The following is a 26,785-nucleotide window of genomic DNA, read 5'->3' on the forward strand; positions in this document are numbered from 1 at the left end:
CAAACTGTTAAATAATCACACAGCTTTTTCCCTTTGTGTTTACTCAAGAAGATATATACCATACTGAAGGAATGAAGAACATCGACACAATTTTATTTTTTTTTTAGAATGCTTTGAAGTGGGTGAAATGTCTGTCCTTTATGATTATAAAACTTCAGCAATTCCTTAGAGAATTCATAAAACTAAGCCCTGACAATTAAAGGTAAAAAGACACATTAAAAAGTATAAATAAATAAATAAATAAATAAAGTAATGAAATCATGCTTTCCCTCAATGTGGACCTAGAATCTACCTTTTAGTATATTGGCAACCCCACATAATTTATTCAAGAAAATTCCCAACCTATTTTATACAAGTTTTATACCTTTTCTTCCTGTCTACAATAAAGGCATTGTTTCCCCTTGTATCCATGTTTATAAAGTAACAGTAGAAATACACAAAGCAGACTTGACATCACCATCCCTCCCCCCACAAAAAAATTAGTCTTAGCAATTAAATTACCACTCTAACTGCTATACCAACATATTATTGCCTAGACAAGGATGTCCTTTGGGGAATTGCCCATTCAGATAATGAAATCCATAACACTAAAGTAATCATAAAATAAGGCATGTGTTATCATCCTAAACCTTTCAATAAAGGACCATAAAATGTGGGTGATTAAAAGAGAAACAAAGGAGAGGGAATTATTCATCTTACATTAGCGAATCACTAGTCAAATGGAAGAAAGAGGAGAGAATTACTTAAAAATATAGAGCAAATCAGTTTTAAAGTATTAAAACACAAATTTTCCAACTGACAGGACTGTTTTAAAAGGTAACTTGTTCTGGAAAAAAATAGCCTCCAAATGATTTTAATCAAGGGGAAATATTTCCAATTTATGTAAACCTAAGTCAATAACTCTCACTGAAGCAAAAATTACATTTTTTCAATCATCATATGATTAAAATTTGAGGCTTTTTTTCACTTCTTTCCTATTTCAGGACAGTGATGGAAAAAATTTAAAAATAAGAAACAGGCTACATATTGCTTGCTTTAAGTCTGTAAAGCTAAACTTGAAATCTCTTTGATTACCTGAGGCTTTTGGTTAAATCAGCCAACACACTTTTAGAGAGGCAGTCTCTAAGCTTTACTATCTTGCATTTTTTTAAAAGGCATAAAAAAAAAATTCGTTATAAAGAGTTTTATGCACGGCCTTCTCTGCTCCCTCCTCATTTTTTGATATCCATAAGCACATCTTATCTGAGCTTGAACAGTAGGCAGACATTCTGTCCTACTGTAGTAACTGATGTTTTTCTAGCAGAGTTAGTCTCCCATACAAGTACCCTAACTGGTAACACATTGTTTCTTGATCTAATTTTCTTTTAATTTAGATTTGGATAGATAATAACATTATATAGTGAGGACATCAACAGTTTTCCGGTTTACTGAACCATGAGAAGGGTTTGAGGTTCACCGTGCTCTTTTCCTGACAATGATGGATCAACCAGCATGGAAGAAGTTAGAAACATTTCCAAGAAGATTAAATATATCTTGTTTGGCTAAGTACCTTCCTTGTATTTTCCATTACTTTCCTCTTAACCAAGGTCTTAGTTGCAACCACCATTAGACCTTAAATGAAATTTAAGTTTTACAGCACTTTTCAAAGATGTCACTGTCAAGGCAAAATAGAAGGGGCAAATCAAATTTTAGGGTGACTAAGAGAAAGGTGGCAAACTAGTATATTTCTGCTGGAAAGTTAGGAGCTCATTTTTAACTCTTGTAATTCATCTGCAAAACAAGCTTCCAAACTTCCTGCAGTTTCAGTTGCTAGCAGCTAAAACCAAGGCTCCTTCTTCAATTCTTTTTGAAAAAGCAGACACTGAAATTCCAAACAAATATGGTATCTGTTTTCTAACTTAACCAATGGCAGAAGCAGCACCAGAATTTAGGTCTTCTATTTCACTGGGCATACTAGTATATCTTTAAAGTTACCATATTTTTCTTCCAAGTTTAAGTTTTAAATAAAATGAGAAGGTGTTGGCAACTGTTAGGACACTGCAGAAAACACAGATAGAGTGTGACAAATTCATTGAGAGTTGTGAGCTCAAACACGCATAATTCAGCAACTGAAGCATACTTTTGAAAATACTTATGCTAATAAATCCACATTATTTGTTATACACTGTCTCAACAATAGAAATTCTTGTAAATTAGTTAAGATTTCTTAAATTACAAAATATGACTAGTGACAACCCTCCTCCCTCTCTTTGTACATGGGAATACATCTGAACATAGTCTAATGCTTTAGCCTTACCAGTGCTGTCATCATAAACAACAGTAACAGTTTTCCACTTGAAGAACTGCACAAGGTCAAGGATGGCACGGCTGAGTGAAGAGAAATCTGGATAGAGGCTGACATAGAAGGAGTCCTTGTTGTCTGACACCTGATGTTTCCAGCGGGTCTGGATATGTGGAACACCCAAAGCGTTGCAGATGGATTGCACAGCGTTAGCTGAGGAGCTATGGGATGGTCCAAAGATGGCTGCCACCCCAAGGGACAGCTGATCGCAGGCTGAAGAGGAGACAGAAGTCTGTCAATGATGAGAGGAAAGAAGGCAGTGTGCCAGAAGGTATTGCACAATTCATATTAAACAAAAGGTACTCCATGAAATACAATTGCTGACAGAGCTTCCTTCCTGTGCAACACTTTCACTTACACAATTCAGCTTCAGAATACACTTCCAGGCTTTCACTATAAAGTGATGAATATCAACACTTAACACTTAAATAGTACTCAACTATATTTAATAAACACTTCTAGGTCAGTGGAAGTTACAAAGGCCAGCAACTGTGCATCTTTTAAAAAGCACTGACAAGATAAGAGATTTATGCTTAGCTTCATCTTACATTTGGAAAATAGCCATATAGCACAGTATTCTAATCTAGTTTGTTTAAGTATTAGCTTCTTCCTCATCAATCAACACTATTTCTACTGAGATCCTAATTACTAAGAAATTTTACATGTTAGGTAGCTTCTAGGGCCCATGATTAGTTTCATTTAAATGGACATTTGAATTTCTGTATTTGAAAGGAGTCAGGTTGGCTACTAAAATTTAAAGGCCAAAATTTTCGTTAAAATTAAATTGCTAGTGGAAAAAGTTCAGTGTCCCCCCCTAAAAACTGGAAATGCTCAGTTTTACTGTGCTTGTATTAGTATATAAAACTGGCCCTGAGAATCACTGACATGATACTGCTGTATTCAAGTAGCTTAGCTCTCCACCTTCTGATACAGGTTGGGTCTACCTGTATTGTTCATTACCAGCCTCTGGTCTGTGTTATTTCCCACAGCATGCTCCAGTATCACCTTGTGGAATATTAGTTAGGATGTGCCAAAAAGAAGGCAAGAAAAAACAGTCGATACTGGAGACCAATGTTTTAGCCCATACCCTGCTCCTATGTCATTCAGTACCATAGGCATAAACTTTATGAGCATGCAGTTCTGAAAAACAACAGATTCTGTCTTCCAAGGAAACAACTTATTTGGTAGGGAGAAGTAACAAGAAGTATCTCCCTAACACAAACTAGATGCAAGTCTTTGTATGAGGTTTGATTAATTAATACTGTTACTCCACCACAAATGTTCCTAGAAGCTGAGGAAACAAGCAGTAGAAGCACATCTTGCTGCATCACTTCTCTCAGCAATTCAAAATTAATTATTTTATTGTGCTCATCCTTTTCAACTTGATGAAAATATTGCTGTCTTTCAAGTGCATTCCAGAAACTATGCTGGCACACCTTTTTATTACTGTAGAACACCAGTGGTTTAAATGAACCTCTCATACACACAGGATCTCCATTGCTATTCGGTGTGTTGCCTAAATGACTAGCTTGATAAAAAAACATTTATGCTAATATTGCCCTTCCTAAGAGTAATCAACAAGCTTTATGCAAATGTCAGTAAATGGGATCACTAACAACAGCAATAGCTACCAGATGGCTTTTCAATGGGCTTTTTTTCCCTGTTTCTGAGATTTGAATAATGCAATGCTTTCACACGTGATTTAATATAGCACTGGCTCTCTCAGGAACGTGCCAATTTTTCTAGCACACTGAGGGATATTTTGTTGCATTTACATTATTTTCCACTTAAACAGTATCTTGGAATATCATCTTGCCTTCAGGTTGCTCTTTCATATAGTACCTTTAAAAAAACCCCCATTAATAGTTCATCTATATTCAACTTCGAAAGTATGTGTTTCTAAGAGCTATAAATAGGCTATTTTTGATTCAGCACCCTCCTGCTCACTAATGGGCATAATAATGAACCACAAAAATGAGTCAAATACTCAAACCTCATTGTTGAAACTCTGCTTTGGAGCCATCATAATAAAATGAACCATTTTATGTTAACCTTTAACCTTTGATTCTGAACCAAAGCGCCTGCGAGCACAAATGTAGTTTTCTGTATTGTGAATTGATGAAGCAAAAAGCTGTAATAGCTGGAAGATTACACAGATTTTGATACAGCCTGACCAGTTACAAATAAAGAGTTGTATTCTCACCTAAGATACCAGTGGAAAAAATGAATATATACAATCTATTCAATATATCTAATCAATAGCATGTTGCCATTCTAACTTCAGCTATTATAGTCTAACAAAAATTAGCAACATAATATTAAGGCTAGCAAACCCCAGCTAAGGGCTAAAAGTAGTTAGTTGCATTGCCTCAGGAAAGACTTAACGAATTAAATATCTCAGAGGAATTTTTTCTGCTCTCTACATCCTCCCTCAGGAATGGGGAGAAACTTCCATTATATTTCACTGGTCAGCATGTGCTGGATTCAGGAAGCATATGAATTTGGAGAAAGGAAAGGAGAATGAAGGAGTCAGAATTAAGGATCAGCCCTGTTTTTCTCTGTTGGCTGAGATGGAAAGAAAAGAGTAGTCTCTCTCAGAACCTGCTTTAATTAAGCATCCAAAACACTGGAATAACAACTCAAAAATACACTGTTAAAAGTGGGGGTTTGCCTCTTTCTTCTACCATATACTCTCTTCTGTCAAGAAACCGTCTTCCTAGACATAAATATTTAGCCCATAGTATTTTTCATAAATCAAAGACTCTTCAATGACCGAATGGTGCGTATGTACGAATATGGACACTGTCTCTTTTCACGCCTAAAAACAAGACTCCACATTAGAATTGTTTATTTGTCAAATAAACAGATAAAAAAGGTTAGCAAGATTAACTGCATGGTATAGTAAAAGAGAACAAAAATTCCCGTAAGTTCTAAACTGAAATTTTTAATCAGTATTAAATTCCACTTCTTATGCATTCAACAGCAACAGCTTTTAATTATATATCATTTCTAATGTTTCATCAAATGTTTTTGTTCTTAGCTCACTATAACACCAAAAATCCCTTATTGTATGAAGTTTTCAATCTTCAATAGTTGGGAGAGGCATGTTGGGATCAGATCACTTAGCCAATTTAGGATAAAAACATGTCATAAGAAACACAGGCTGACCTCCAATTCTTTCGCCCTTATTATTCTCTTTTTAGAGATAACATCCATATGCTATTAGCTCTTCAATTTATAAAAAAATATTTTTAAAGAACATGTAATACAGAGCAAAATTCAGTCTTACACCAGGCTTTGTATTTTCTCTTGCAAATACATATTGAGCTTTTGGGGGTTTGCACTTCCTAGAATATGGCAATGAGGCAGAACAACTTGTGTCTGTTCACATTGGCTTGATCGTAAAGCAATCTGAAAACTTGAATTTTTTTGAGAATCAAAGATTTGAAATTTTGAAAAATTTAGCAAAAATATTCAAAATTACTCTTAGTTTCTAATTCTTTCTTTAAAAAATCCTTTATACTTAGAGAGAAAATGGCTGAACTCAGGCTAGATGTGATAGCGATATAGTACAGACAACATTTAGCCTTATTTTTATGCTGTGCTGACATAAGATGCACAAAGTTACAACTCCTTCTTCCCTTTTGAAGCCCATACACGATTAACTATATAAAGGCATTTGTGGAGATGTACTTCAATCCATTGAATGCCTAAACTTGAATTCCAGGTTCATTAGAATTTGGTGGAACTTGGCATTTTGCTGAAAAAAGTCTGGAAATACTGTTTTCTCACTCCAAAGGAACTGGTCTCAGAAACATCCTAATCACAGTGTTCAGCAAAATTTATTTCAGATTTTAAATATTTAAGGAAATAGCTTTTAGATGGGGTCAGTGGGAGCAAAGGTGATAACGTAATTTTCAAGCTGTTACCGTTACAGCCTTCAATAAAGCAGTTCCTGAATGTCAGCCACAATAATGTCACTGTCTCATTGCATATGGCTTCATTGCATAGACATTTTTTTCAGGTCGGTAAACTAAGTGAGTCTTGGTTCCTCATTAAAAAAATGAAATATGCAAAAGGTTACCTTTTTTGGATGCTTCAAAACTGTCATAGAGATTTATCTTTTGAGTGTCGTATGTTAATGTGGTGTTTGGCAGAAGAGTTCTGTTTCTGTTGATTGTGTTCACAGCAAATCTGAAGGCTAATTCTTCTGCTCCCATTGGACCAGATTCCACACACTCAAAAATGCCTCCTAGAGTGCAACAAAGACAAAAGAACAAAACAAACCACTAGTAAGCAAAAAGAGCATAAAGTAACATCTTTGATCATACTTTGGATTCATCAGCCTGAATTATTTCCTTTAATAGACCTGATACAGTGTAACTTATGATTTTGATGAGGTTCTAGCCAAACAATAACTAAGCCAGAAACAATTAGAACTAACCTTAAGGAAATGTGTTGGGTTTTTTCCATACAATATTCATTTTACTATTGTGAATGAAAAAAATGTGGCAATATACACTAATCACACTATTGAGAAGCAAAATAAAAAGGAGATCAAGAATATTTAATTATTTTACATAGTTAAACTTGAAATGAACACATTTACCCCTTCCAGATCTACCACTAACTATTTATGTGTGCAGGCAGAAGGGAGATTTCTGGATTCTTGTCTTCTGCCATCCTATAGTTATGATATATCTATAATGAACTGGACAGTTCACTGGAAATGCAACATACAAAGGAGTATGAAACTGGGATGCCTCAACTTGTCTCCAGAAATGAAGAGCTATTTTAGCATGCTTGTTTGACTGAATTGATAAATATGTTGAGCAAAAGGTTCAAATTTTACTCTTTTGCCTTGAGCTGCATGTGGATGCTAACTTCAGCAAATGCAGGAATCATCCTGCTTAACCTCTCTCATGAAATGACAGCATCCCCAAACAAGACATGGTACCAGAGTAGGATATGCCCCAAATAATAGATCATTTCTAGAACACTTCTGAGCCAACCTTACTCTTAAATGAAGTAAATACATTTGTGCTGTGCTTCAGTTTTTCTCAATGATGACATATCATTGCCCATGAAATGTAAATTTATACATACATTGAGGTAATATAATTTACTCTTGGATCTGTGAAGGCCAAGGATACTGTGACAATAAAAGTAATTTGAACATATGTCCTTACTGTGGTGACATGGAACGCCTCAGAAAAATGATCAGCATCTTTATGGTCTCTTCAGTCCTCATGTTAACAGCATCTGTCAGTACTAACGGACAGCCAATGACCATCATCTCAGGATCACTAATTACGAGCCAGGCACTGTGCCTCTGTGAGAAGTGTTATTCATTCACTCTCTCCTGCCTTGTATTTATTCATTTCGTAAGTAATGTTCCTACCTGGCTTTGTATTTTCTTTAAAAAAAATAATAATATTCAACATCACTACTTTCTCAACAAGAAGATCCCAGAGTCTGAATATACAATGGTTGAGTCAAACTGAACTTCACAAACTACAGTGACTTTCTGAATAGTCTTGTGAGTAATCAAGTTGATAAACTTTTCTAAAGCAAGAAGTCTGTGTAGGTAGTATTTACTGGTAGTATTAAATATAAAATATTTCAGTTCTGTAAATCTCCTGCCTCTTACAACCCACTTCTCATTACAGAATGGTGGTGTTCTTTTCTTGCAATTGAGCCTTTGAATTCCTGGTGAGAGCCCTAGGGGCAGATGCTCATATAGTATTAATTTAAAAGCACAAGCCCTAACCACTGAGATAAGATGTGACTAAAAATTATTTAAACATTACTCACTTAAAACTGGGAATGAGGCAATGATGGGAAAGGCAGACTCTTAAGAAAAGATAAGATATCTAGGAAAATGGTCCAAACTGACTGAGCACAGAATGTATATATAATCAGTAACCAATATTAATAATACTTCAGAAGCTAAAGCAAAAGAAACTTGGATAAAGTTCAGGTAAATATAAGCCTAGTACACTTTAAAACTGAAAAAGATTACATGTTTATTTGCACAATAATGGAATATGAACATGAAAGGCAACCTGCTGCTTTTGAAGTTAGTGAAGTGCTCTGTTCAAGGAAAAGTTGTTCTGATAGACAAGATTTTGTGTTGCTAAGACTTACAGAATCTAAACATTGCAATTCCAGTCGTGACATATAGGAGGATATTATTTTGATTTGGGGAGAATAATTAAAATTGCTGCAGAAATCTAAAAATTAAATAATAAATTATAAGTATAGATAGCCAGAGATAATAGAAAGACCTTTCCATTAACATAATGAAAATTAAGATAGATTTCATAGGCTTTGCTAAGATATCTGGAAGGGAGTTATTCAAACATATTTTAATAAAACAGTGTTACAAACAGTTGTGAAAAAAATCTTAAGCTGCAATAGATTAAGAAGGAAAAACAAACATTACAGTATCTTTATTCTCATTAAGTTTTTAAATTGCAAGCTCAACACAGTCTCCCTTCTTTATTCCTGTATTTTTCATCCTGTATTTTTCATGTAAATTCTTGAGACAAGGAATTCCATGTCAAATATCCAGCCACTACTCTTCAGCATAAGAAAAAGTAAAAATTAAATTTTATTTTGATCTCTCATATTTAGGTGGTTTCTAATGTCTGTCACATAGTAAGACAATCTTATGAAGATGACAAAGCCTCCATCTCCTGTGAGTGGCAACGATATGTGACTGCCCATATACACCATTCAGTGGTTTCTTCCCTCACTCACTAGTTCTCTGTCTCTGTGATAAATGTACCCCCTGAAAATATCGCAACATATGGTCTGTGTGTTTCAGAGTATATTTCCATTCCTAAGGACAACAGAGGTAGAATACCCTGTTTCTGTTGTCCTATGATTAGAATATTTTGCTAGGAGGAAGGAAAACATCTTCCGATTCCTGTTCCTGAATATTTTCATATTTTACACTAGGTAGACACTGAATTAAAAATAAGAACCATAGGGGAATATAAATTAGACCATGTATTTGAAGTTTCCTAGCTGTTTTCTAACCTTTAGGTTGTTCAATTTCCACTAGGTTCCTCTCCTTTCAGTTTTATGCTACTTAAATGGTGCTTTTTCCATTGCTGCATAAGAAGTAGAAACTTATTTGGTAACTTTAAACTGCCTTGGCCTTACCATTATGTTCTTGTATTTGTTGCTGAGTATGTAAATAATAGCAAAAACCACCAAAACTTTGAGTATTTCTAAAGACAACGTCATATAAATCCACTGGCTTAATACTGGGAGACAAACCACAAAGTTGTTGTAGCATATTATGTCATGATGTTCCCTCCCAAGTAGGCTGTTCTTTACTGCTGCTGCACTTTATACTCAGGATAGCCTTATTAATAATCAAATTGAGGAATGCACTGCATGCCTTCAGATAAGCTGACAGAAGAGTCATAAATCTTGCTATTGATATGTGGACTAGCAGCCAAACCAATGCCTATCTCCGTCGAACAGCTTGAGAAATGCAGGTGTTGTGATTTGTCTTATTTTTAACAGAGCTTATAGACCCATGACTGGCAGAAACATCCATTCTCAGATACAACCAGTAGCACATCATAATAGAACTGCTTTTACCAAACCTGAAATCCACTAGGATTCTTCATCAGGTGTCAGTATTGAAAAAACATCTATATAACCAAGTTTTTTAACCAATAGGAAAAATTCAATCATCAGTGTAATACTAATGCAATAACACAAACCGTTGCAGGGAAAAAAAAATTGTTCTGAGATTGCTCAAATGAAAAGTCTGCATTTTCCATAAAAAAAACTATAGTAGAATTGACATTTTTAGTTTACAAGTCATCCTGGTTTTCCCTAATTTTTAAATCATTTTCTCAAACAAAATCCAGAGGAAAAAAACCCAGTCAGCTTAATACACATCTTGGCAAAAATTATTCCCCCAAGAAAAAATTTCCCTGCTCTTACATACCTAATGTCACAAATAACAGGATAACATCTTAATGATTCAACTTTCCATTTCCATTCTACAATAAGGTTCAATTTGAAGATAACCATCTTTGTGTTTGCATTATCATCCCCATAATTATATAATATATATTATATATATAACCCAATATATAATATATAATGGATATCATATCTGATAATACCCAGCAGAAAATACAAAAGTTTTTAACTGCACAAAATCACTAGATAAGTACAAGTGCTGGAGCAAGTTATTAGGAAATCTGCCCTCTTCTCACTTACAGAGAACTTTTGAAACAAGCATGCCATGAAATCTGAGCTACTGTTGCCTATTGGAAAAAATCCACATTCAAGCAAGATTCAGAAGTATTGAGTAGGACTACAAACAAACAAATAGCAATTCTGACTAATACTAAATCAAAGAATTTCTCTTTTGTTTCTAGTATAGTCACAACTTTGTTCCAGTAGAAACGAATGCTATTTGATTACAGCAACAGGCTATTTTACAGTCTGTGCCCTCTGAAAAATAAACCTTTAAACATATAACAGAAAGGCTACCTTACCTCAGATCATAAACTATCATATCAATTGAAATAAAGCTTACAGACTACTTGAAATTACTTGTCTAAAATAGCATATTTAATAACATTGTATGTGTATCAATTATATGCAAAAATTAAAAATTCTGTGGTTTTCAAATGTGAAACCAAGATAAAGAAATTCAAACATAAAGTCTTTAAAATATAGCATTTTTCACATTAACAAAGTTGTGGAAACAATAACATTAATCATAATTTTAATTTTAACTCTGAATTCCTTCCATGAAGATCACAGAATGACCTAATCATAGAATCAACTGGGTTGGAAAAGACCTCTGAGATCATCAAGTCCAACCCTTGATCCAACACCACTGTGGTTACTAGACCATGGCACTCAGTGCCACATCCAGTTTAATCTTAAAAACTTCCAAGGACAGTGAATCCACCACCTCACTGAGCAGCCTATTCCAATGTCTGATTACTCTCTCTGCAAAACATTTCTTCCTGATATCCAGCCTGAACCTCCCCTGGCACAGCTTAAGACCATCTTGTCTTAGACATAGGATTAAGTTTCTTTTCTTTCTAATATCAAACCAACTTGATAGAGATCTTGCACATACACACACTCTATCTATTAATGGCTATGATTTTTTTTTAACATTATAGCCGTGTTATCATTACCATACACCAATCTGCACAAATTTATTAACAGTTATGGAGGCCTTTATTAATACATTATAAAAACTACCATCAGTCACATATGACATAAACACTATTTTTGTAATGATAGAGTAACTTTTTAAATATAATAATATAAATCCCTATCTTAAGTAACATTAAAAATATGCCTGAGAGCCAGGAGAAAATAACATTGCCCAACAATATTTCTTCCCATTATTTTACTTTGAAAATTTACAAATATATTTAAATTTTACTAATAAATTTATATTTTATAAGAATGTAAATATTTTATCTTTTCTTCCTTACCTCAGAACAATACTTTGAATCTAAGATAAGTATGGTACCCAGATCTAATCCTGATGTGACAAATAGAAATCTCTTATTTTGATTTATTATTTCTCATTCAGAAAACATAAGCTTTCAGGCACTCTTTGCTTAAACTGGAAAATTTGTGAGAAAGGAGTAACTGCTATCTGCGATAAGAAACTTTTCTAAAAAGTGTCTTAAGACAGAATTCAAGAAATTATATTGGGTTTTATACTGTTAAAAGATATGTTTATATCTGACATGTTCCAATTTTGAAATTGGCTATTTGTTAATCAGAGGTGATGATTATGTAGGGAGGTACTATATGAAGGAGAGAGTAAGTCAAAAGCATATTACTGAGAGGTCAATGGACAGTAGCCCACTATAGACATTTACAGAGATGGAATTGATGGCTTTTTAGACGTGTGAATAGACTACACTTCTCCAAACACAGATACAGCCAGAAGGCAGTGAAAAGGCTCATCCAAAAAACCTGATATCACTGACATGCCACGTATGGTCGTGGGATCAGGAGGCATGGTAGGTGCTGTGCTACAGTGACTGATCAAGGCTGCTGGTTGAAGGCATTTTAGCCCTAATCAAGCATGCTATGCACTGTACTGATAATCCTCTTTCAGATTCTGTTATGGATTTCAAAGCTACGGAGATGGTTCAAAGACATCCTTAAAGGTTGTCAGCTAAGGCTTGTGCTTCCTATAAATACAGAACAAAAGTACATCTTAGCCACTTATTTCTGTCTGGAACAGGATTTAAGAAACTGAATCGCTTTCAATCAAGACGTTAAGAATGAATGAAAAATTTTCTTCTTTGCAACCTTTTCCATAAAGTAATGTAGTTTATAGAATTATATAGATTTAGAATACAATAGTGTGAATCTGGACTATACACTGTTCTGATTATTCCTTTTCAAAATTATATTGGAAGCTCTCTGACTCTCACTACAGGAAAAGGTTTAAAAGGATCACTTAACAAAGAAAATGCTGCTTATTTGACTTTGAAGCTGGTTTTATATGGATAAGCCACTGTGGAAAAAGTCAGTACACTTCATCTGTATCCTTTATCCATTCTGAGTGTACTTGGAGTTTCAAGGAGGGAAGCAGAATCTGGAATTTCTGGGATTTGCTTTCAAATTTGCCACTGATTTCCTTGGACAAGAAGCTTTTCTTAAAAAGAAATATTTTTTTAATCATCTCAACATTGCAGTAGAGGCACAATTATTGGAAAATCTAACATGTTTTGAAATGAGATATAATTTCTGTTAAGGGCATTCATGGAATCAGTGTATGAAGGCATGATCACAGAATCCTACAAATTTGGCACTATAAAATGCATAGAACTATTAGCTTCAGCATCTACGTTATCTTTTAATTGATAATGTAGTGTAGTTGCATGAAAACGGCAACTTTAAGGCATGTTTTTCCTAAAAGGATTTTAATTAGCCACTAAGACAAAGAAAATTATATATTCTCTGATTGTACAGTAAATAAGGGGCTAAATAACAAGACAATGTTAGGTTTATGCTGTTAATGTTAAATTAACTATTAAAACAGAAATATTGTGGGGTTTTTTTCCTAAACATAGAGAAATAAGGAATAATATGAGGAAATAGTAAATGTGGATTTCATTTGAACGGAAGTTTCCCCACCTTTTAAAAGGAGTGAAAAAGGTTTTAAAAGGTAAGTAAATAAAAATGATAAGTATCTTCAAAATTGTTTTACATGTAACTGGATGCAACAAACAACACGCATCAGAATCTTACCTTTTGTCAGCACCATTCAAAATATGCTTTGAAAAGTAATAAATAAAATACAGCTTAAAAAAATATTACCAGGTTGGAATATGCAGCATATTTCTGCATGATGATAGCATCTCTGTTTATGAATATTACTCCTTTCAGTCAGAATATCAATAGAGCATGAGTAAAGACGACAGAAAAAATAACATCTGAACACATTCATCTACAGTGTTAGAATGTACAGTCTGAAAGATTTCTTCCCACTTTAGGATATACATTAACTTTCTTGACATGCTAAGCAATTCATTACAGAATATGCTTGATAATTTCAATGCAATTATCACATTCACATAATATTTTGTCTCTCATGATTCACAGCAACAAAAGGAAACAAAATAATAAATTAAGTTCAGCTGAAAAAGTGGCCTCAGGAGATTTTGCTAAAATGTGCTTTTCACTACTTTGGCTAACAAAATGTTTTAAACTGTCTTAACACATTTGTTTCCTTCCCTTGTTTTTTTTTCCAAGAGGTAGCTGATACCCAAATAAAAAGCTTCTTAGTAACCATTAAAAAAAAAGTCTTTTTCTCCAAAATTTCTGGAGAAGGTAATATGTGAACTTAAATGCTTAGATTTTACATAAATAGTCTTACATTCGTCCTTGTGAAAGTAAGTCTTATGTCTGTTTATAGGCTACTTACTAGGCAGTTGCAATCTCCTAATATGGCTACTTATAGGTTTGAAGACATACAAATCATAGACTATTTCATTGCATTCTAGAAAGTGTCATAAAATATGAACACTCACAAAACCAGTTCCCTAACCTCATCATACAGACCACAGATAAATGCTAACAATATTTCTTTGGGCCAGGGCTTTTTCTTTCCATCACACTGCGGGCTATTTGCCTTCTCAAACATTAGTTTGTGTCTGGAATCACATTTGAAAAGCCAAACTGTACACAGACAGTGAAGGAAATTGTATCCAGGTTTTCATTTGTTTTTAAAATAAAAGTGACTCACTTGTAGGAAATAAATAGACATTAAAGAAAGTAATTGTATTTTGAACTTCACTCCTACAATATTGTGCTATTTAATACTAATGTGTCCATGTTCAAAAGAAAGAGAAAAAGCGCTTTGAGTTTTAGTATAATATGGGTTTTTGGTTTGGGTTTTTTTGATTCAGTTTTGTTTTAATAAGGTAAATGAGCCAGGAAAGAATGTTAAATCTTACTGCAATTATTCAGTAGGTAGGGCTTAGAAAAATGCACATCTAATTTCTCTGAAGAGATTCGCAGAGAACAGAGCTCAACAATTATCAGAAATCATTTCACAATTCCTGAAAAGGAGAAGGGTTTTCCAGGAATTCTAGAAATCCAAGCAGGTACAGGTTATAATTCTTATACTGCAGTATAAGAACCTCATGCTAGGGTCCCTCAATGGGACCTTACATGGAAAGAACTTTGAGGAAATATACAGCTTCTGATTAATGATTATGGAATGACAACTTCAAGGAAATATACTGCTCTGATTATGTGATTATTAATTTTTTTCAAGCAAACATGTTAAAGCATTTGGCTATAAAGTAGAAAAAAAATTCCATTATATACACTGTTCAGGATGATGTCCTAGCCAGTAGAAAATACAGTTACAGATAACATCATTTTCAACTTTGACTGAAGATGGGCTACCACATAGACAGGAATTTTTTGTCTGCAAGCTCCAGAAAACAAGAGCAAGCCTGTAATTATCATACATTTCTATACACCTCTGCTAGTTATGAAACAGGAGCTAGGTCACGATTTCTAGATCATTTGCTTCTTATTCAGTAAATTTCTTGTAAAAAATGCTTGAATAGGAGTGAAAGTTAGGGTCAGGACTCAGGTTTTCTTCCTGACTAATCTACAATCCCAGCCTGTAGCTTCCAGCTTGCTTTCTTATGTAATTCTTTGCTTCCTTCTACAATGCCTGTACACCTTACCAGACTGGTGTCATACAGTCAGGTCACCTTCTCCCTGCTCTTTCCAGTTAAGTAATGCCTAATGCATCTTCAATATGAAATAGCCCCATGTGCAAGCCAAAAGTACTTTCCGAGTCAAATCCCGGTTATCCAGATAATTTAACTCACCCTGTTAAGACCAAGCAGGTAATTTAAAAGCAACAAAGCAAACACTGTAGGATCAAGCACAGGAGAATCACAAACTACAAAAGTATTTCTTTCTCTAAAGGAAAAAAGCAAATACCAGATTCTCACACTTAAGACATATGTAAATCCTCAAAATAAATAAGATTAATTTCCTCTTTCCAAAAATATCAAGAAGCAAAAACTTTATTGAGATTACTCAGAAAAGCTTGAAGTTGCAATGCATCATAAAAAATCCATTTCTCTCTTAAAATAAACTTTTAGAATACTCATTCTCATGACTTCAGATGTGAAAAAAAACAAACAATAAAAAGTTAATTTGTAGTCACGAAAGACTAAAACTTTAATCCTGTAAATGAACATACAAAAAAAATGCCTGATCTAAAGTTTTCCAAATACTGTGACCTCTGTTACAGTAAGTGAAGTTTCAATATCTGGACCCCTGTACAGAATTTTCTTCAGAAGTGAAATGCTTAAATGTTAACATTTAAATGTTCAGGAGTTTGTAGATGTTTAAGTGATGTAAGAAAGTTCAATAACTGCACTTTCATGTTTTAATTCCTTCTCTTAAGATTTCCATAGATAGAATCCTTCAGTAACCTGAAACAACTCTTGTTACCTAATTTAATCAGGGGGAAAAAAAAAGACATAATGATATATCTGGACTAAATATATGTTTACACACACGTACATCTATGTAACAGATGCAGAGTACCAAAAGTCATTCTATGAGTGGTATGAACTGTATGTATGAAAAATCCCTTTTTTTCTTTTGTAATACTTGTTAATAGTAATTTTTGGCTAATGAAATTCTGTTTAGAATTGTGCTAAATCCATTTGTTTCGCAGGACTAGAAGCAGGGATTTTGTTTTCTAAGGGCTATATATACAAGATACAAAATAAAGTTTTCTTGTCTTGCATATGGCATTATAAAGCGAGAAGAACTAAGTTTTCCAGTTACTTTTATATTTCAGGAAAGTAGTTTCAATTTTTAGTTTGCTAAATTGTGTTTACCTTACTTCATAGTAACACATTCCTTCTTCCTAACGCTTCCATGTTACAGTGCATTGACTAGACCAGTTTATTGTTTCCATTATGCTCTTAAGCTATTGAAACATAGATTTTCTTTAATATTGCTTGGAGCATTTAGTCACCTTTTCAAAGTGTTTCCTTTCTGTATTACAATTAAACATTTTGAAATCCCTGTTATAAAAATGCTGTGAGATACCAGGAAAAGGTATAATAGTCATAAAAGAATTTTAAAAAAGCCCTTCAAACTCAGACTGATGGAAGAGTTTTAAATGTGACAGACACTTTTTGCAGGTATAATTAACAATGTTTAGCTCAGTACTCAGATGTTCAGTTTCCAGAAATGTTTACATTAGAGAGTTGCTTAGGAATTCATTATCTTTTCATCTTAGCAACTTTCTCATCAAAATCACTTTTGCCAAAAGTATTATTACTCTGGTTCAAATGTGGTGCTATAAACATAAGGTTCAAATACTTAGAAGTAATTTTCAGAAGACCAAGGTGGGTTATTGAATGTTATTTAGGAAAATCTTCACTATTTCTGTCCCTAAGGTACCAGCTGCTTGGAATGTACAAAACCAGTATTTGTGTATTCTCTCGATTATTAACCTTTTTGAGTCTTCAGTTATGTAAGAAAAAAACCAATCAACCAACCAGACCAAACCAAACCAAAAAAAACAAGAAAAAAGGATGTACTGATGCTGTTGTTTAGTGTTAGTGTGGATAAAAGAAGTTTAAAAAAAGCTAATTTTCAAAAACAGATATTAGGCGTTTCTGCTGCTAAACTGTGCAGATGTCGTTTTAAAGTTTTAAAAATACATTGTTTGAGATTCCTTGAAGTTGCTTGTTTCATAAGTTATAACAATAGTGAAACATACTGCACTTTGTGATGTGTCACAAGATAAATAACAGTCTCAGTATGACTTATGCAAACAAAACTAGCCGAAGAAATTTAGACATGGCTCTCCAAAGAAATGAATGGACTGTTCCATAAATAACAAGAAAAATAAATTTAAATTGTCTTCTAAATATGACACAGAAGTTACACAAATTTTGCCAGAGGTTTGTATTTCTAAAGAAATTCAATTCATGTGATAAATATCAATAAAATACATGTTAATGTATATGAAAGTTGAGTGCTTCAGAAACTAGTAATTTATGGCAGACTCTCACAAAGAACAGATTCCGGTAGAATCTTGAAGTAAACAAGCAAAAATGTTTACTGAGGTACAAGAGGGTCTGTTTCAGTATGCTACATATCAGAGATACTGATTCACATCTGCAGTGATAAACCAGCAGTGTTTAATTCACAGTAGTATTATCGGAGGGGCTGGGGGATAGCATCGTACACAAGCAGAAGGTAAAAATATTTGATCTGAAGCACAGAAATACCAAAAACCTTACATTCCTCTCTTGTTTGCAACTGATTTGACTGTCGTCTATATTTCTTAGTAATTATCCAATTATCTTTTCCATGTGAGGGAAGGTTTTATCTTCCTAATAACTGAAATGCAATCTATATGTGAAAATGATACTACCATAGTACATACTTTCACCCTGTTTTCATCTAAATCCCAAAATTCAGTGCTAGTTGTATCCAGAGTTTGGGTTTATATTGATCATCAAATATATGCAGATACTTTGTTTTATTAAGATTCTAAATGTTAAGAATTTATTAGCTAATATGATAATTAATCTCTAAAAAGTTGTTGACTAATTTGTTTTAATTACTGAATTAAAAACCTCTTGATAAGAATGAAGAGTTGTTTTGGCAGAAAACAGGAGTTATACTTCCTGATTTATCGGAACCCTCTGCATAGATTACTTGTTATTTTATATAAAGCAACTTTTCCTTTTTATTCTCTCTTTCATATATTTTTCTAGGGTATAGCCAAACAGATACATCTTTAAGCAGAATACTATAACCCATGACAGCAATATCTGCTTTTCTTTTTTATTTACAAGGATATATTTAAAAAAAAAAAAGTCTGAAATGCTTTAGAATACTCTGCCCACAGTAAAGGCTCATATTTGTAACAGAAGACTAGGTAGTAAAAATGCTCCACGTTTTTCTTCTCATTTACATTCTTCAAACGGAAATTATTTTTTTCATCCAGTACAACCAGTTTCTCCCCATGCTGAGGCCTTTTTTCCTTTTTTTCCCCCCAAACACCTCCACAGAGTACACAAGTTTTTTGGAAAGGAGAGATGTTCCATGAATCATAGGTATATAAAGTGTATTCTCAAGAATCTATTTCTTGCAACTGGATTTGTCAGTGCTTAACAAAAATAGTATCTGAAGGTCATTCTGTTTTAAGAATATGAACAGGTTGTCTTACCACCTTTTTCCACGAAACTTACCTCTGCAACCTCTGTTTTCAGGTATTCAAGTAAGGAAGCATACTTAGCAAGGAGATAGCATGTTGACAGAATCATTCTGGCTATTTCCAATTAGGAATACTGTCTAAATACCGGCAACAAAACAGGGGGAAAGGGTTTAAAACAGTAATCTGAAAGATAAATTCTACAATGCTCTTTAAGGTGGAAGCTCTACTTTCATGATGATGTATTATTGCACATTGCACATAGTTTTAATCCCTCCACAGGAGAGGAGGTAAGGACAGGGCAGGGAGGGAATACCTGAAGTTGAAGATTTAGACAGTTATGTGTAGAAGCCAATAGCTGTTTTAGGAGGGGAAGTTCCAGTTGTATTCGTTTGATCTCAGAGAGCAGTTCACCTGAACAGAGTCATCAAGGACTCAATACATATGTCCACATATGGGCTATCTGACATTGCTGAAGCCACCCCTCCTGGTCCCTGGTACAGAAGAGAAATGTGTCTTTCTCAGTCCTCAAGCCTACACAGGTGGCTCTGAAATGCAAATAGATCTCAAATTTAATCAGTCCTTTTGCAGCTTATGAGATCAACTTGCCCAGTCTGTGTACTTGGCACACTGTTTACTTGTATCTGAACCTTGAACCAAATCATGCTTGTTTCAAAAATTGTATAAAAGATCTGGAAAAGGTAAAGAGGATGTCAACAAAGTGTATAATGAGTGAATGGGAAAAGATAATTCAGCCTGGAAAAGAGACAGCTTGGAGTAAGACAGAATTCTGCAAAAACATGTATGTCGTGCAAATGGTTTCTTTACTCACAAGAACTGAGCAGGCCTTATTTGATGTGAGTTATAAAGCATTCAGTGCTAATTTTCACTTTTTGTTGTTCGTTGTTGTTGTTGTTGCAGAGTTATTACTTTATTATTACTTTGGGAAAATAAGCAAGAAGGAGACTTCAATGCAAAAAACAGTGAATTTAGATTACCATCACCTAGGTGGCCTGAAGTCCAGTAACATTACAAAACGATATATGTCTTCTCTCTGGTGTTGAAGAATCTTTCTTCTTTCTGATGCTGTGAACTTGTGATATTTGTAGTAGACAACTTTATGTAATACAGGTGGTTTGTATGCTGAGAGAGAATCTTTGATATTTGAATTCTCTCCATTTCATATTTATTGTGAAGAGATGTGTTTCCTCACCAGAAGCAGTAGTTTATCTAAAATATTTAATATTTCTCAAGCAGAGCTGACAGATAAAAGTCCTTATAAATTTACCTTTAGTGCCACACAATGGAATTAGAATATGTTATTAAAATTTTTTGAAACAAAAAGTTCAGAGACAATCATATTTAATATTTTAGTGGTATAAAACAGATACATTTTCACATTTCTAGACCCCTAACACTTTTATTCTATATCAAAGAGCAACATGATTGACCTTCTTTGTAGTTTTTATGTCTTTATATTCTATGAGTTCTGCTGTGCTGAAGACTATATTTTTAAAATAATGAAACACTTGGAATAATTTTTATATTTGAACAAAGCAACAGATTACTGATGTTTAGGAACACCTCATTACTAATTTTGCTTACAGTATAACTTTGTTTTAGTACTTACCACCAAAAAATTTCTGAATACTAATGTCTTGTGCAACAGTTGGTCATCTGATATAAGTAAATCCTCAGTGACAATTCTGAGCCAAAGGGTTAGTTATGCTGTCCTGGTTTAATTGATTTTTTTGGTTTTCATTTGTGTTTGTTTTGGTTTTTATTCTTGGGTTCATCAGCCCAGAGATTTACGTTTATTTCCAGTCACAGTTAAAACTTTATCACCAGGTTGTAATTAGGAATTTTAGAGACACACAAAGCAAGATTCAGTTGCCTGAAAACAGGTATCTTACTACCTTTTCAGATCACCTAAAACTGTCTTAAGGTGCAACCTGTAGAGCCTGGCAGATATGGCAAAGGATTCATTGCAATTGCAAGGGGTTCTGTAACTGTGGCTGAAGGCAATGTAGCTCATAGAACCTACATTGCAGCAGTTGAATCCCATTCACTGACTCAGATTCAATTTAACCTGCAATTAGTTTTCTTTAAGAGGGATGTCCCTTATGAGTTTGTTGTTGTAAGGAGTCTTTATAGCCTTCCTTAAGATGAGATTAATTGTATGTTACAACTACTATTCAAAAGAGGTCAAATTTTCCCACTGCCCTTTGTTTAAAACACAAATGCAACATTCCTAAATACTCTTATATAACCCTCAATGACTTCCAGCAGGTGAACCTCATTAACTGTTTCTCACTAGAGAAAAATTAAAATCTTATTTCAACAGCCCTTCAGAAGATGATACACAAAACAGATGCATGCAAAGTGGTACTAACCACTATCATGCACACCAACTGAATCCCCTTAAAAAAAAAAAAATTAAAATGGGTGTTTAGCAATGACTGCTCAAATAACTAACAGAAAACAAGTTACATAGAAGTAGTCACCTTCTGATCCAGATAAACAGAATTGACTCCCTGAACTAGAAATTAATTTTCATTAAACCAGTATATACCCATTGATAAAAAATAACATTAGACATATTTATATGAAAATAATTTTCTAGTCTTTTAGAGGTATGTTGGAAATATCTGTAAAGATAGAGCTTGACCACTAAAAGTTACACACATGATTCAGAATACACTTACATGTGCAAAATTCATCCTACTGTTGAAGAGTCAGACTGTTGAATTTATTGTAATAGTTCCCACTATAGTAAAAAAGAAAGGCATATACAGAGACTGATTCAAAATAAGTAGACTGGAAGGCTTTTGGCATCTATTCTTTATCTTCCTACCCTTTATATAGATCAGATGAGATGAATTAAAGATTGTCCTACAAGCCTCTTATTTATTGGTTCTCCTCTGAGCGTATGTATCTAACACATGACCATGAACCACTGACAGTATAAGGTCCTCTGGCAAGACCTTTCTGACAGTACACTCTTACATTCCTAATTAATTTTGTATTTACACACTCATGTATTTACACACCCATCTTATTCTTTACCAGTTTCCCTTTGTTACCACACTATGTTTATGCTCCAATCACCGAATACTGTTCTAGTTGTTACTGTGGCTTAATTATTTGCTGTTAACTGCATTTTGAAATGAACAGCTATCATAAAATATCTTTTTTCTTTTATAAGTGTTCTTTCTTATAGTTATTTTCCCCAATAATCAAAAATTAAATATTCCATGCAGTGATTTTCCCATTAATAGTATGTTGCAATATGGGTTCACAAATTATAGCTTTCCATACCCAGCCAGTAGCAAGAATTTCTTTAGAAATTATGCAGGCAGAAGCATATCACTCTACACAAAAAAAAAAGAAAAAAAAAAAAAAAAAAAAAAAAAAAAGCCTGCAAGATTAAGTTGTCATATGTATAAAGATAACATATAAATTAGATTTAAATAACATGGTCTTAAATTATTAGCCTGTCATTGTTAGTGACCACTTTTGAGAAAAACATGTTTTCTAGCCTTTGGTATTGATTTATGTAAACCACTACCCTCAATGTCTTTATAATTCAATTCAAATCTGTAATGAGTCAGACCTGTGGAAAGGCCTGTTCAGAATGAACCGTGACAACTTAGTTGAAATGCTGCTCATGCCATGGAAACAATGAAGTGTGACACTTTGTCTTTTACATCTGTCACAGGTTTACTGGGAAAGAAGAGTCATTTTGTTCTGTTTTCCTGAAAGGCAGCAATATGGATAGGAGAATTAAACGTCTACTTTAGGGGAGTGCAAAGTATTTCCTTTCCTTTTTCACTGGTGTATTAAGCTATTTTCTAAGTTCATTTGGTACCTTGAATATTCATTATTTATTTTTAGCTTTTCCTGCATTGAATTCTATACGTGGCCTCCTCTGAAAAGCTTCTATGACATTTAAGATACTTCTTATTGCATTTTTCCTTCAGTTAAAGTCTATCTCCAAAATGCATCTTTCACTTTGCCTGTATTGAGGTATTCATCCATGAATACAAGAAACTAGAAGCATGTACAGAAAACAAGACAACTGTTTCAAAATGCTCAATGACCAGGTTTGTTCTGTTGTATAATTTAACCTAGAGTAAATAATTGTGCATTATTACTTTTGTAAATATAGTTTAATGTTAACATGAAATAACATCTATATTTTGACCACTCTAGAATCTTAATAAAATAATATCCTGAGACCAAAATTTTATGCATCCATGTTCCAGAAAGATTTTAATCTTTGACTCAGATTTCTTCAAACCCTAATAATTTCTTTTTAGTATGGTGTTGTTTTCTACGACATAATGTAGAGCTCTGAAAGTTCAGATTTCTCATTAATAAGGGGTAATTTAAAGGATTAACTCACATTATCTTGCATTCTGAATTTTTACACCTTAGATTAAAAGGCTATTTTCAAAACTTGCAAGGGCTTCAGGTCATACTCTGTCTTCTCTCAGCTCTGTGATATAACTTTTTTATAACTTTTTTAAACACAGGGCAATATATGTATGTCTATAATCAATTCTTTCAATCCAGCAAGCTAATGAAGTGCAATAATTTAAGACTATATGTAGAATGAATATTTCTTGTGCTAGAGAACAGATATGCAGACGGCGTACTGCAAAAAAACCAGTGCATAAATACATAACCAAACCACTGATCCAAAGCAAACAAGGAATATACATCGGCTAGTCATCAAAGCCTAAAATAAGAGCCATACTCCAATCCTCATTTCTGCAAGCTGTTTCTGGATCCTTCAGAAACAGTGTAACTTGATAGTTTCAAATTTATGTATCTTTAGAAGCAAAATAAATATTTAAATAAATGTATCCTAAACATATTTGAAGCCAGTTTCCATTCTGAACGGTTCATCTTAAAGGTCTTACGCTCCGGGCAAGCAATTGCTTGCTGATTGTGCCTTATTGATGGCTTTAGCAAATGACAGGCAACTCTAATCAGAAAGGACTCTAATGAGATGGACAATTACACCTGTGTTATCCCTTGTTACAGTCTTGCTCAGCTATTCAGTTACATATAAAATAAAATTGAGTGGTTTGGACTTTGGGTGATGTTTTATTGTATACTTGTTTTTGCAAAATACAGATTTGACAACAGCAAGTTTTGCTATTTTGAGCAAATTATGCTATTATTTAAAAAATATAGTTTGATTGAAATTACATTTCAGACTTACATTTCCATTTTTACTCAAGTTATTTTGCACTTATATTTTACTTATTTTTAATTGCCCCTTAGCAAAAAGTGAAAAATAGAAGTTTTAAATTAAAATTTCAAAATACTGTTATTCAGTGTTCAAAATATTCATATCTTCTTAAATTTGGTATGTAGTAGGCTTAGACTAGACTGTTCTTTATCCCTGTCAAATGCTGCCAATAAAAACTGGGAAACCTACAGATTTTTCAGTTTTTCTAACTGGAAAGCAAAGCACTCAAAAGCTTAGAAATGTTAGAACTGAACATGCTTGTTCGGTCATTTGCGGGGTTTGGCTGGGATGGAGTCCATTTTCTTTATAGCAGCCCATAGGGCACTGTGTGTTTGAGATTTGTGGCTAAAACAGTGTTGATAATGCACCAGGTTTTTCTGCTGAGCAGTATTTTTTCACAGTGTCAAGGTCGCCTTTGTTTCTCACTCTGCCATCCCAGCAAGAAGGCTGGCATCGGGCAAGATGCTGGGAGGAGACACAGCGAGGACAGCTCACCTGAACTGACCAAAGTAGAGTTCCATGTCACCTATCATGCTCATCAGTAAAGCTAGGCATGGAGTTTTTCCAAAGTAGCTGTTGCTCAGGGATTGTCTGGGCAGTGGACTACCAGAGGAGGGTGACTGCTTTTCAATCTCTTCTTTCTCACTTTTTTCCTTCTACTTTTTGGAGCTGCCTGTATTTCAACTCAGGAGTTATTTTTCCTTTCTTCTGCCCTTCCAATTCTTTCTGTTGTGAAGGATCTTTGAAGGGTCTGGTTTGACATACACGTATTTGACCTTAAAATCAGCCACATGGGGTTTGATTGCAACCCTGTGCTTCAAGGTGATAATTGCACTTTACAAATATTTTTCTTAGTTACAAGTAGATAGCATCTAGAATTGTTATATTCCGCTGGTTTGCAGATTAGAATATGCTGTACATTGCCTATAGCTTTGTGTTAATTAAATAATTAAAACTATTTTATTTTACATTATTATTATTACTATTGAGAAATAAGTTGTCCTAGTACATAGAATGAATTGAAAAGCTAAAATGATTGATAGTCTGAATACTGATAAAACAACTTGAAGGTTAGATTACCTGGCAAAAACTATCTCAAAGTATCATTAGTGACAAACTTTCCTCACTCATTTCCAGCTAAGTGGTTCCATTGTGTTCCTTCCATTTGTTTCCTTTTAGCAGTCGATTGACTTCTCTGTTTCCCATACATTGACATTCCCTTGCTTCAGCACATTGCCAGTCACCAGTAATATTTTTTTCAGTGTATTTGAAAATTACTTTAAGAACTGTTCATTTGGTCCTAAAGCATGGATGATATTTGCTCAATCTTTCTGGAAGTGAACAGTTTCCTTGGATAGAGCTGATTAATTATTTTGCAGTTCTGAAACCCCAAAAGACTGAAAGAATTTAAAAATTTAAAAGTAAAAAAAAAAGAACAGACAGACCCAAAACTAGTCAAAATCTGTATTAATTTTTTTTACCTCACATTTGTGAAATTTGAAAAATCTGCAATGCAATACGTCAGAGCTGAAGCATCAAATCAAAGTCCACAGGGATCTATGACTGCAAGAAGAAACTACATGACTGTGTGCAGAACTAAATGCTTAAGAAGAGAGTAGAGGGTAGGGAGGAGAACATGAAGCCCAAGAAGTCTTGAAAGGCTTTAAAATAGCAAACAGCTAGGAAAGCCAAGAACAACTGCAAAATTCATAATTCTGCAATCATAGTGTGGTATTTTTAAAAACTCTCAGAGCACATTCTTTTCGCTTAAGTGAAATTTGGGATTTGCCAAAAATCCCAAAAAACAGGAGTTGCCTCTCAACTATGGATGACAAAACCAGCACAGACATAAAGAATTCTGGCAATACACAATAGAATGGTTTAGAAAGGCCAAATACCTGCGCTCAGGGTCACAAACAGGGAATATCCTAAAAAAACCCCACATACATTCAGTTTCATTCTTCATCTCATTCAACTGTTACACTTCTGCATTACAGCCCCCTATTACTCATGTCAATGAAATTTAAATGCTTGCAGGCTTATTAAACATGAAATTTGAATGATTACCTCTAAAGGACAGATAATACTTGCTAACTGAATCTCTGCTAGCTGCTTGCTCCTGTTGGTGCCTGTTTAGTTCCCTCACTGCATTAAATCCCTGCACTGCTGTCCCAAAACTCCCATCTCAAAACCTCCACTCCATCTGCATCCCAATCTTTCTCACTCTTACAGTATTCAACATGCATTTTCTAGTCTCAGAGGTGATAGTGGCAAGTTATTCAATAGATGTGGAGCCTCTTCATTACTCTAAGATCCTAAAACGTGCATCAAGCATTGAAAAATTAGTTACTACTGGGAAGAATAAGGTACATACCATGACAGTAGAGTACAGTCCAAAAGCGAAGATTTACCCTCTCTACCCAAAATTGTTCATATTTTC

At 34.0% G+C, this 26,785-nt stretch overlaps 1 protein-coding gene across 5 annotated transcripts in view; it reads right to left on the bottom strand.

Moving 5' to 3' along the window:
• Nucleotides 1–26,785, bottom strand: part of GRIK2 (glutamate ionotropic receptor kainate type subunit 2) — a 363,996-nt gene that overhangs the window by 234,356 nt on the left and 102,855 nt on the right. For 4 of the 5 annotated variants that reach the window (XM_050316539.1, XM_050316538.1, XM_050316540.1 and 1 more), the window contains exons 3-4: nt 6,426–6,593; nt 2,297–2,554 (exon numbers count right to left, since the gene is read on the bottom strand). In XM_050316539.1, coding sequence (XP_050172496.1) covers nt 2,297–2,554; nt 6,426–6,593 — 426 coding nt within the window. Of the gene's footprint in view, nt 1–2,296; nt 2,574–6,425; nt 6,594–26,785 lie in introns of those variants that run through there. The other variant, XM_050316541.1, reaches the window with a different exon arrangement.

Source organism: Myiozetetes cayanensis, unplaced genomic scaffold (genome assembly GCF_022539395.1).
Source record: "Myiozetetes cayanensis isolate MyiCay16 unplaced genomic scaffold, myiCay2020 scf2-11, whole genome shotgun sequence".
In the NCBI taxonomy this organism is placed as follows: domain Eukaryota; kingdom Metazoa; phylum Chordata; class Aves; order Passeriformes; family Tyrannidae; genus Myiozetetes; species Myiozetetes cayanensis.